We start from the raw sequence: 12,527 nt of genomic DNA, 5'->3' as shown, positions 1-12,527 counted from the left end.
ATACAAACTTTGAGTAATAGTTGTAGGTTTTCCAAAATACATACATATACATATGTATATTTTCTCAAAAACCACACCTTTTTTCAAAAGTTTTATTTTCCTAAATTTTTTCACACCAAATTGTTTTTCCTAATTCAATTTTTCTCGAATTTTGTTTTACCAAAAATCTTTTTTTATTAAATAAATTTTCCAAAATTTCCAAAATCGTTTCCCAAAAATAAAACAATCTTTCAAATTCCAGTTTTCTTTTTCCAAACTTTTTTTTCTATTGTAATTTTTTTTACTAATTAATTTTTCAAAAAAAAATTTCTAAATAAATTTACAGAAAATTGTTTGAAAAAAACTAGGTTTTTTACAATATTTTTTGCAAATATTTTTTTTACATTATTGTTTGCAAATATGTCTAAGCTCAGCAACAATAGTTTTATTTTACTAAAATCTTTATTTTATAAAATTTTTTTTATTTATTTTTTTCTTTATTTTAATTGTATTTTCTGTTTATCTGCTTAACTTTCTAACAATTTATTTATTAAAATATAATATATTGCTAATAAATAAAAATTATAAATATATATATACTATAATCTATATACTTAAGCTATTGATGTTGCATGCCTTCATCGCTGTAAATACATATAAATGTCTCATTTCATCTCTTACAGCCGAATTCAGCAGCAATTTCACGAAAATTTTTCACTTGAATTGCTGTAGTGAAATTGGCTGTAAATCATGCATGTTAAATTCCTCATAAATCGACGAATAAAAAATCTTTTTTTCTGCATCGAAAATTTCTAAAGTCTTACAAAATTCATTATTTACATCCGTGTATATATGTATGTTCCCCATGAAGCTTACATCCCTTATATAATATATTTGAATGCCATTAACTTATTTATTTGTTTAGGCCATTGCATCCACTGAATTCATAGCATTACTTAACACAGAATGTCAGGCAACAAAAAAAAAAGAAAAAAATACCAACTGCTTTATGTCTTTGTTCCTATCACACCTTGTACATACATATATTTTCGCCTACTTTTGGATTGCAGCAAAAACCTTTCACATATATGTATATACTGTGAAAATTCTGCTCTCAACTGTTTCTTGTTCTGTTTCATAACTATTTTACGCACAATTTTGGGTTCACTGCATAAGAAAAAGTCGCAAAAAATAATAAAACTTTTAAAAGCTACCTCCTTTCGGCTCATTTTACTGTTTATCGTTTTCTTGTTCTCTACTGCATTGTTTCCATTTCTGGTTTTTATTACTTTTGTTTATTGTTTTTGCCAATCAAACTTAAATCTCAATTTGTATTAATTCACTTAAATAATTTTAACTCACACAATTAATACGAATGTTATAGGACTTAACGCACGATATCGAAGATTTACTGCAATCCCTATCGACGGTCGAAGATGGCATTGGTAATTTGCCGAGCGCTAGTTTGGATGGCATGCTGCAAGGATTGAAGGTATGTGTGTGTGTGAACAAATGCAAAGAAAGGTGATGTGCATACATATGTAAATATATGTGTGTCTATACATATAACAAATATATACATATATATGTACATTTGTGTATGCTCGAATATGTGTATCAATTAAACTGTAAGTAAAAGTTGCGTATACGCCGTGTACGATCTGCAACGTTTTGAAAATATTGCTTTGCATTTGCTATTATATATGTATGTGTATATATAAATTATAAGTTTTGTTAAATGACACTTAATGTATACAAATCCCACCACCAACATACATATATATTATATACTAGCGCAATATACTAATTATTTAATTAATTAAATATTATAAAAAGCAGTTATTTTTACAACCACAAATTATGTAGCTAACAAATACTTACGCATTCTAAGAATGAACCAAACCCGATTAAATGAATGCTGGCGTGTGTCGCAGAAGATTAGTAACACAACCGCATCATTCATATATCGCACATTTTATTTATTATTTTTTTATTATTTATTATTTTTTATTATAATTTTTTTTTAGTAAAATGTCGAAACTATTCTTTTTCGGTGTACACTGAAGTTTAGCATTTATAAATTATGTTTGTATACAATTAAAAAGTGGTGGTACTAAAAAATTATAAAGAGAAGTAGTTAGAGTGACAAGAAATACAGTGACTCACAAAATTCGTCATGACTTCAGTATGATATAAGACTCCTAAATATTTTGTTATTTAAGTTTTTTTTATTTTTTTTAAAGAGATGATATGAAACACAAGTAACACACAGTGACTCACAAAATTTATCATGATATTTATATGATATAATAATCGATAACGCAAAACTTGTAAATGTTTTGATATTTTTTAGTTTCTTACAAAGGTAAAATATCAAACCAAAACAATAACGAAACTAAATAATAAATATTTTGTGACTTAATAGTGATCAATTATGCGATTAAATATAAAAGGGCTTAAAAATTAATCTAATAGCTTCCTCCATACTTTAGCGAATGCTTAACGTGGTGTAATTGATGGTAATTGATGCTTCTTCAGATACATCCGCACCCATCCGATTCCAAACGATTTATTTTTATCCCGTCATCACAATCATTTGCATTCCATACATATATTTTTATGGCGAAATTAGTCACAACTTCCTGTTTCTCTATGTGTGAGGAGGTTTTTGGAGTTTGACTCACATCGCCAAGAGAGATTTTCAGTTTTCGTAAAATTTTTGCCTTGAGTCACACCACAAATTAATATTTTTTTGATCTCGTCCTTAATTCCATTGGAGATAGCCTTGTCCTCTTTTCCCATATCTATCATATATCAAGAAATACATAGTTTTTCAAAAAATTAAAAATTATTTTATTTTGAAAATTAATTTTTCTACGCACATCCGTACTCTTCGTGCGAAAGTCTACACCAACCAAAATGGCCATCCAACTTATGCGTGATCAATTTTGTAATTCACTGTATATAAGTAATATGCGAACTTTATGCCAATAACGAGTAAGAAGCTTTAGTATTGAGAAGAAAATATATTAAATAAATATATAAAAATTTACTAGCTCCAAAATTCCTCCTCTTTTACTATTATTTCTTAATATTTTAGTATGAGTACAAATCTTAGACTGCTCTATTAGGTATACGCCAAATATCTTGGGACTTGGGAGATAGAAATACAAAAATCTGTTGAACATTGATCTGAAGAGCGGGTTGATTTACGGATCAATCTAAACAACTTTGACCAAGATATTAGGGGTCTAAGAACACGTTTTTTAGTGAGAAATTTTTAGACTTATTTGGTCGTCAGTTTTTGAGATATTCGAATAAAATTTAATATGTAGGTTTATTCGGTTATTTTAATGACTATTTGTCGTTATCGGTCAGATCGTACAGTTATAACTTATATCTCCTATACAACCGATTATATTCTCATTTTTAAAACTTCGCTCTAATAATCACTAGCTCGAAACCGGTTTTAAATCCATAGTATCTTAGACAAATTTGTTCAGAATGATCCGCAGAACATTTCCTGTATACGCGATTTTATAGAAATATAATTGAGCCGCTCTACTCTACATACACATTTTTTGTTTGAATTTTTTTGAGCTTAGCTTTGTAGCAAATCTTTTGGTATTGTAGGCATTTGAAGTAGTAAAAGTACTTAGTTGGCTTACAACACACGAGAACACAATCGTAAACAATCACAAATAAATATATTATATATATATTATATAAATTATAATAAAAAATTAATTATATATGAAACTGCTACATAAATTGGTCTCATAAATAAAATTAAACTTTTTTAATGTTAATTCTACTTTTCAAGCTGTCTATACTTATATAATGGTGGATTATAATATACACACTTTACTAAATACACTACTTTTCTATAATAATAATAACTATTTTGTGCAGCTAATCCAAGAAAATCTGGAATACCAAGAAAAGGAAGCAACACGTCTACAAGAAATCGGACAAACACTACCAACAGATCCCGGCACTGAGCGCATACTCAACGAGATAAAAGATCGTATTGATCTGTTATTGCGTCGCACGCAGCAAGGGATCACAATGATAGCGGTAAATTTATTGTTTTATTTTATTATATAGAATATCAACGACAAATAAAATTTTAAATTTCGCGAAACAGAACGCGATGCACGGTCAGAAGAAGCGCGAGGAGGAACTCAACGAATACCAAATGCATTTGATTGCATTGCAAGAATGGATTATGGAAGTATCGCAACAACTTAAAGACCTCGAACCGACACCCGAAGTCGCCGAGGATGAGGAACAACTGAAATCACAAGCCGAACGCAGCCAGCAATTGCTACGTACGCTCAAGGATAAACAGCAATCGCTGGAGGAGTTGGTCGAGAAGACGCGTCTACTGCAGCAACATGAAGACGTCGCACCAATGGCCTGTGATCTGATGGATCAGCTTGCACTTATTATCACGCTGCTGCGTGAACAAATCACTGTCGCCACCACACGCATTTATACCATCGAGAAGACTATTGTGGAGCTGCGTAAAGCTAGACAGGAAGAAGAGCACCGCAAGCGCGTGGCAGCCGATGCTTTGATACAGCCACCAATCAGCGCGCCAGTATCCATTGAATCAAATGCTAGCACCATTGATTCAACACCGATGCCAGAGGAGGAAGTTAAACCAGTGCAAATACAAGCACTCGCAGTAGAAACACAAACGTCCGAGAGTCTTGCCGCACCACAACCTCAACCAGTTGTGGAGACATACACAGTTGAGGCGCAAACTAGTTTCGCAGAGCCAGTTGTGCCATTAGCGCCTTTCGTCGAAACTACTGAGACTGCCATGCAGACGCAGAAGGAGCGTAAGCCTACCGAGAACATTTTAGTCACCTCCACCATACAAGCCGGTCAGGAGACTATACAGATTGATACTATACCGAATAAAGAGATACCTGAAGTGCCAGAGGATGTCGAAATCGAAGCGCGTTATCATCAACAACCGCAAGGAGATGTGGATCGGGCCACCGAATTGGTATTGAAAAATGTACCGCAAGCATTCGAAACCACCTTTGTTGAACCCGACCAAACTACCACCGAAGTTGTGGTGGATGCAGATGGTACGAAGCACATTATTGTAAAGAAAGTAACGCGCACACGCCAACAGGTGGTGCAGCATCAACAAATCAGTTCAATTGCCACGGTCACGGATGCCGATGGTAATATACAAATTCAATCGACCGGACAATTGAATTTGGAAAATGTGCAAACTGCCGATACCAGTGGTGATGATCAGCGCGGCTATCAGACGGTGATAACGCAGCAAACACGCGGTACTGTCGTAGACGGTTCGGATCCAAATGCAGTGGTCGTTAAGGAGTTCGAGACGGAGCCAACAATCGAACGTTTTGAGCAACTGCAAACACCTGAGGGCCAACAAACCGAAATGATTACCGTTGTTAGTGAGGGTCCGACAACCACGGCCACTTCGCAAAGCAGCATACGCGCGGTTGTGCAGCAAGTAACGCGCAAAATCATACGAAAGACACGTAAGATTATTAAGCGCATCGTGGTAATCGATGGTGTGGAACATGTCACCGAAGAGGTGGTTGAAGAGCCAGAAGAAATCGAGGTCAGTGAAGAAGAGTTGCCACCACAAGTGAATGTGAATATCATACGCACCGTCAATGGCAAAGTGGTGACCGAGGAAGAGTTCGAACGGCTGACGAAAGAACCAGGCGTGGTAATTGAAGAGGTTTCGACTGATTTGTTGGAACCGCAATTGCCACAGACAAGCGCACCTGTAGACGAGGCTGTGCCGTTAGTGACAGACTCGACGCAGCCGCAACAGGTATTTGAAATTGAATCTTCTACTATTCCTACTACAACAACACAAACACAACCAACAACAACCAGTATTATAACAACAAGTACTACAGAAAGAACTACAACAACATCAACAGACCAAGCACCAGTAGAATTTGTTGATTTGTCCGCACCAAAAGTAGTTGAACAAAGAATAATTGAAACCGTAGAAACTACTAGTACTAGCCCTGTTAATATTCCAGCGGACTTAAGTACGACACCCTATGAACAGATAATAGTAGTTGAAGAGGAAGTTTCACCAAGCGTACAAATCATCGAACCAACTAAACTCATAGAAAATATTCATGAGATTTGGCCAAAAGAACATCATTTGGTGCCAACTGATATCGATTTCTCTCATCACCCCGATGACGCAACTAAACCATCGGTTGAGACATATGAAGTTAAAGCAACCACTGAGTCCAAACCAGTGGATACTGTTTGGCCAATTGATGAAGATACGGGTTATCCGGTTTCTCTGGAAGAATACAAATTCGAAAAAGTTGTAGAACCCAAAGGAAAGCCTAAAGAAAGTGAACCAGATCAAAAGACGGCAACAGTGACAACAACAACTATTACAACAGTCACTACTGAGCAGCTATCGCCAGAAACCACTGAATCATCAGCACCCGCTGCCACTGAATTAGTTATGCCGCAATTGGCTCCATTTAAAGAGCCGGAAAGTATTGCAGTATTACCAAAAGATGCTACCGACCCAGTATCACATGATTCTGAACCACAAGTATTAACATCGGTTAAAGAACCTGAAATCTCGTTAATTGAAACTCAAGAACCTACTCCCGTACCTTTTGAACCAACAGTATTAGAACCAGAACTACCATCCTCACAAGTCACCATTGTCAAGGAAGTACCTGAAGAGAGACCAACACAACCTGAAGAAAAGCTAGTCACTGATGTTGCCACAACCGCAGAAGAACCAGAAACAATTATTGTGGAAACACCTGCCAGTGAGCTTGTTTCATTAACATCTACCGAAACAGTTACCAAAACGCCATCTGAGGACAAGTTTCTGCAACCGTTACCTGCCGAAAAGTCCCAAATCGACATACGAGCTGCCACACAGCTCTTTATTTCTGGTGAAGTCTTGGCCACTGACAGTGATTCTCCACGAAAATCATTCACAGTGACTGCGCCATCTATTGAGCAAACCGGCAGCGGTGTTTTGAAAGTTGTTATGACACCTGAGGAAGATATTGACCCTACACAATTGCCACCTAAAGTGAGTATGACAATTGTTGAAACCTCAACGTTGACCGAAACAGAGCGTGAGGATACGACATCGCGCGGCGATGAATTGAATCTCACACCTGCCGATGCCAAGCGAAGTCGTAAGAAAAAGAAAAGAAAGGAAGATGTCGAACCTGAATTTGAGCAAAGTGAAGAAGAACCTAAGGTTGAGAAATCTGAGGTGCCTGTGTCTAGAATTTCAGTGTCCGAAATCGACATTGAATCTCCTCGTGAAACTGGCTATGAAGCCGATGACGTATCTCTTTATGATTATGAGAATGAAGATTTTAGAAAGATGCGACATAAGCGAAAGAAGCAAAGATCAAGAATACCTGAAGATGCAGAGTCTCATGTGCCATCATCAGAAGCAACACCACGTGATATTGATACACCCAGTTTGGAATCAGAAGGTAAAGTTAAGCAGGAGGTGATTGCCGAGATTAGCCCAGAAAGTGAAGCGACCAGCATTGAAGTAGATACTTCAGTGAAGGTTGTGGAGGAAGCGGTTGTATCGCCAGATTCTGATTCACCACGTGCACCGCTTACGGAGCTAGTAATTCCTACCGAGGTAATAGAAATTTCCTACGTAGAAGATGAACAGCAACAAACCACGCCTCGTGAAGAACCGTCTGCACCGAGCTATGAAGAACCCGTCAAAGAGATCAAATCATCTCAGACATCTCCCGAACATAAGCCCAAACAAGAAGAAATATCCTTGCAGACAAGCATTGACGTTGTACCAGAAAGTCAAGAGACTGAGGCGCAGACTATCACAGTTGAAATAACGGATACTGAGATGCAAACAACACCACGTTCTGAGGAGCTAGTTACACCAATAGCTCTTGAGCCAAAACAAACTGAGGAAGAAGAAGTACAAACTGAGGCACCTTATTCAGAACCTTTGCCGCAAGTAGAAGTACCCGCTAAGCCAGAAACCACAGAAATATCAAGCCAAACAATTGTGGTTACCACCATTGAAAAGGAACTACAAACTACACCTAAAGAGTCACCGCGCTCACCTGAGGCAAGTACCAGCGATGTCGTTCAACCTTTAGTACATGAGCTGGTCAAAGATTTGACTACAGATTTACCAACTGAAAAGGTTGAAAAATCTGACCAAGCTATTGGCACAGATTACACAGTCACTCATGAGACTTACGTACAAACTCTCACCCCGGAACCGGTGGATTATGTTCAACCTGCAAGCACACCTGAGCCGGTAATTGAAGAATTCATAGAACCAGTACAAGTGGTTAAAGCACCTGCAGAGCAACGTGATCAGCACACAACCACCTTTGAGTTGACTCAACTTGTAGACTCAACATCACAGACTACACCACGTGATGAACCTCAACCAGTAGAACAGCCTGTTTCTTTAGAACCTGTTACACTAACAGAAGATATTTCATCAACATTGACTTCCTTATCTGAGCCGTACAATATTGAAATTCAAACTTCAGTGGCAATACCGGCAGATACGGACAACTCAGAGATTGACCCGATTGTATATGAGCATACACAAACAATTGAACTGCCCAAACGGGATAAAAAGAAAAAGGATAAGAAAAAGAAGAAACATACCGCTGAAGAAAAGCCAGACGAAGATGAGTCTATTGCTGAGCAGTTACCAGAGGTCAATGTGAATATCGAAATAGCAAAGGACATTGTACCTGAAGCAGGTGTGGTTGTAACTACTAGTCAGCAAGTGTCAGATGATACCGGTTCACGAACTATGGAAAAGAAACCACAATTGGTGCAACTGCAAATCACTAAAACGACGGTTTATGAGGAATTCCCTGATTTGCCGCTACAGGTCAGTGAGCAAAGTAAGGTGAACCTTACCAGTCAGCAAGGTAGCAAACCACGTTCCAGACCAACTTCATCCGTCATGATTGAGGAAGTGAGCTCACCAACAGAAGAGATTGTTGTGCCACTAACACCAGGTCCCGATAAAGATATACCAGAAAGTGCCACTGAAAGCATTTGGTTAGCGGCAACAACAGCAGTTGGTATTGACAAGACACCTAAGGATGCCTCACAGGCAATGATTATGTCTGAAAGTCTACAACACTATCCTGGATCACAAGTCAAACCAAAGGCTGTGGATGTTTGGGCTGAAACGAAGCAAGTCATCGGTGGACGCATTAGATCATTGAAAGAGTCTACACCTGAGCATAAACCATTAAGCAATGTATTGCATTTAGCTACCCTATCCGACAAGATAACGGATATGCCTGTGGAAGTACGTGCGCAGGAAGTCAATCAAGGCTTGCACGATTTGGAGGTAGCTGTAAAGCAAGGTGATCGCACCGTCATTGAAACTACAGTCATAACCGTTATTGAAAAAGTCTCAACATGGCTCGAAACCGTTGAGTATCGCGTATACTTAATCAGACAAAACTCTGATGAAGGTCCTTCCGAGCAGAAGTTGGACGATTATAATCAGTTGAACGATGAACTCGGCACCATTAAGTCGAATGTCAGCACACTCGAAAACCACTTGGAGAAAGCTGACCACTTAACTGGGCCTGAGGTGCAGCAGTGTGTTGATGCGCTAAAGGAGCATGTCAATGCAGTGGAAGAAGTGACCAAAGACAACCAGGCACAAGATACTAAAGAGCTGAATAAGTGGAATAATTTTGTCGTATTGATACATCGCACCACCAACATTTTGGAAGAACTTCAAGAACGTTACGACACCATTGTGTCGCAAGACATAACACTGAATGGAAAATTGCGCAGCCTCGATGAATTGGAGGCACAAAACAGAGACGTACAAGCTAGTATCGCAGAGCTCACACAAAGTGCGCGCGCATTCCAACGTAACTTCCCCGGCAAAAAGGTGCCGCAAGACATCTACAATTCCTATGAAGTTTGTAAAAACATTGAAAACAACATACAGGCTGAACGCGATCGCTTGCTGCAGTTGCAGTCACTAGCCGAAGAGTATGAGCAAACACTCAAGGAATTCACCAACATCACTGTGCTGGCCGATAAGATGGTCGAAAGTCCAATTATATCCAGCACATTGGAACAACTCAACAATGAAGTGCAGAAACATCGCAAATTCTTTGTAAACCTCAGCCATTGCCGTGCCATGTTGGAGTCACTGGAAGAGAATATCGATACCGAGACGAGAGAGAAGCACGCGGAGTTGCACAAAGAACTCTATAATCGCGCAACCGTGCTTTTGGAAAAGGCTTCGGAACGTTCATCGAAATTAGTGCAAGCTGCTTCACGCTGGACGGTATTAGAGAAGGGCATGAAGGATGAATTGCAATGGTTACATGTGGCACAGCAGCGTGTGCCCGATTTGTCTGCTGTCACTTCTGCAGACTACGACCAATACACAACGCTATATCAGTCCATCAGCAGCGACATCTCGAATCACTACTTGAAAATGACACAACTCTCAAATATTTCCAATAAACTGCAAGATCTCGTGCAGGCGCCCAATCTAGTCGAAGAGACAAACGAAGCCCTCATTGTACTGCTGAAATTGCGTGAAGAAGTCTCTCTCTACCTGCATCGTCTGCTCGTCTTTAAAGAAATTTGGGCACAGTATGAAAATCAAACCGATAAAATGGAGACTTTCGTACGCGAAGCTGAGAAGGAATTGCGCAACATACATATACCTGAAGATCCACTAGAGCAGCCAATTGAACATATGCGTCAGTTTTGGGAGATGAAGGCACACTTTGAAATGCACAATAACATACGTAATCTAGCGGGTCATAGTTTCGAAAAGGCACTGCAAGTCATACCGCTCGCCGACGAAATGCTACAGCGACAATTCCATGCACAACTCGAAGATCGTTGCCAAAACATAGCCGCCTCTATTGAGCGTATACAGAATAATATTGTGAATAGCCTGGCCTCGCAAGACGTCCCACCCGAAGAGAAACTGAAATTGGTCGAACGTGAGTTGCAAGAAATCTATCTGACAATGACCAGCATTAAGGGTGTAATCAAGAATGAGGAAGAGCTCTGTCTCTACATTGAGCGCATACAAGTGCTACGTACGCGTGTTGGTTTCATTGGCAATGAATTGGGACGCATCGGTCTGCAAGAACCATCCGTCGAACCGGAAAAGGTGGGCGAACTCTTCGCGCTCTCGCACAAGATCAACACGCAAATTGCGGAAGAACTCGAAGGCGCCTCCGTGTTGCGCGAACAATTGCGCGCCATACAAGAGGGCATACAAAATCTGCGCAAACATCAAACAAAACTCTCGGTCATATTGGACGAATGCGAAAGCGCTGAGAAACTGAGCAGCGAAGCCATTGAAAAGGCGGTAATCGATTGTCAAGCAGTTGGTGAAGATCTCATCGGTAATTGGCAAGAAATCATGCGTATACGACAAATGTTGCATACGTTGCCGATGCGCTTGAAGATGTCGGTGTCGCCTGTGAAATTGGAGCGTGACATCTCGCAGCTGCAAGACGATCACGCCTTCTTGGAGAGCAAATGCACGAACATACTGGCAATATTGAGAAATCGTTTGGCGCTTTGGTTGCGTTATGAGCGCCAGCTGGAGTTGGTGCACGATTCCGTGCAGGAGACTGACTTTATGATGGAATTGCTCAAGGTGCACGGGCAGGTTGACTACGAACGGCTGCGCAAGGCCACTGAGCGGCTAGAGGTAAGTGTCATTTATTTACCAAGTTGTAGGCGTATAAAATCGTATATGCATAAAAAGGGGTGTTGTTGAATAGTGTAGAAATGAATAGTGAGCGGAAATTTATCATTCGCTGCCTGTACGAGCGTCCAATTTTGTCGTATAAATTTCTGAAGCTTTACGAAGTGCTAAAATATTTCTATTTTCAAAACTTTCTAAACGATTTCGTGCTTCTACGTCTCAAAACTATTTCGTCAACTACTCCTCAAGCCCTTTAAATACTCTTAAAGGCAAGTGCGCGCCATCTTCAATGTTGACTTTAGCCAATTACAAGTATTCCGGTGCAGTTTCACAATACTTCCGTTAAAAAGAAAATAACGTGCGTATAAATAGGTGTCAGAAGTCAACTCTTCACATACCAAATTCGATTGGCTTGCGTTATTTTTAAGGCACATAAGACAATTGTGCATATAATTAGACATGTCCGAAATGGTAAATGAAGTGAAAATGATTTGCTTTAACTACTCACAAGTTGCCGGCGCGAAGTGTGTGTCCGTTATTCACACGTGCGCTTTGTAAAGTATAGCAGTGCGCCCAAATAAAGAGCCGTGTGTACGTATGTTTGTATGCGTACATGCACTATATGTTTGCACGTACATATGTGTGCGCGTGTGTGCAAAGAATTTGGGTCCGCCATTAGAAGCGCTTTAGAGAGTGAAGTTGTGGTGTGCCGCAGTCGTAAGGGACAACGCTGCGTGCCAGTGGGCTAAGCAAAGTGGCAGCCACAAGACGCTCATGTGTTTTCAGTTGTATTTGTTTTTATACTTCACTTCTT

The 12,527-nt window shown here is 39.3% G+C and overlaps 1 protein-coding gene across 1 annotated transcript in view; it reads left to right on the top strand.

Moving 5' to 3' along the window:
* LOC126752965 (muscle-specific protein 300 kDa) overlaps positions 1 to 12,527 on the top strand; it is a 204,152-nt gene that overhangs the window by 172,365 nt on the left and 19,260 nt on the right. The window contains 3 exon segments of the mRNA XM_050464018.1: positions 1,364 to 1,471; positions 3,892 to 4,056; positions 4,127 to 11,716. Of these exon segments, the coding sequence (XP_050319975.1) occupies positions 1,364 to 1,471; positions 3,892 to 4,056; positions 4,127 to 11,716 (7,863 nt within the window).

Source organism: Bactrocera neohumeralis, chromosome 3 (genome assembly GCF_024586455.1).
Source record: "Bactrocera neohumeralis isolate Rockhampton chromosome 3, APGP_CSIRO_Bneo_wtdbg2-racon-allhic-juicebox.fasta_v2, whole genome shotgun sequence".
Classification (NCBI taxonomy): Eukaryota; Metazoa; Arthropoda; class Insecta; order Diptera; family Tephritidae; genus Bactrocera; species Bactrocera neohumeralis.
This window is presented reverse-complemented; position numbering and strand designations above follow the sequence as displayed.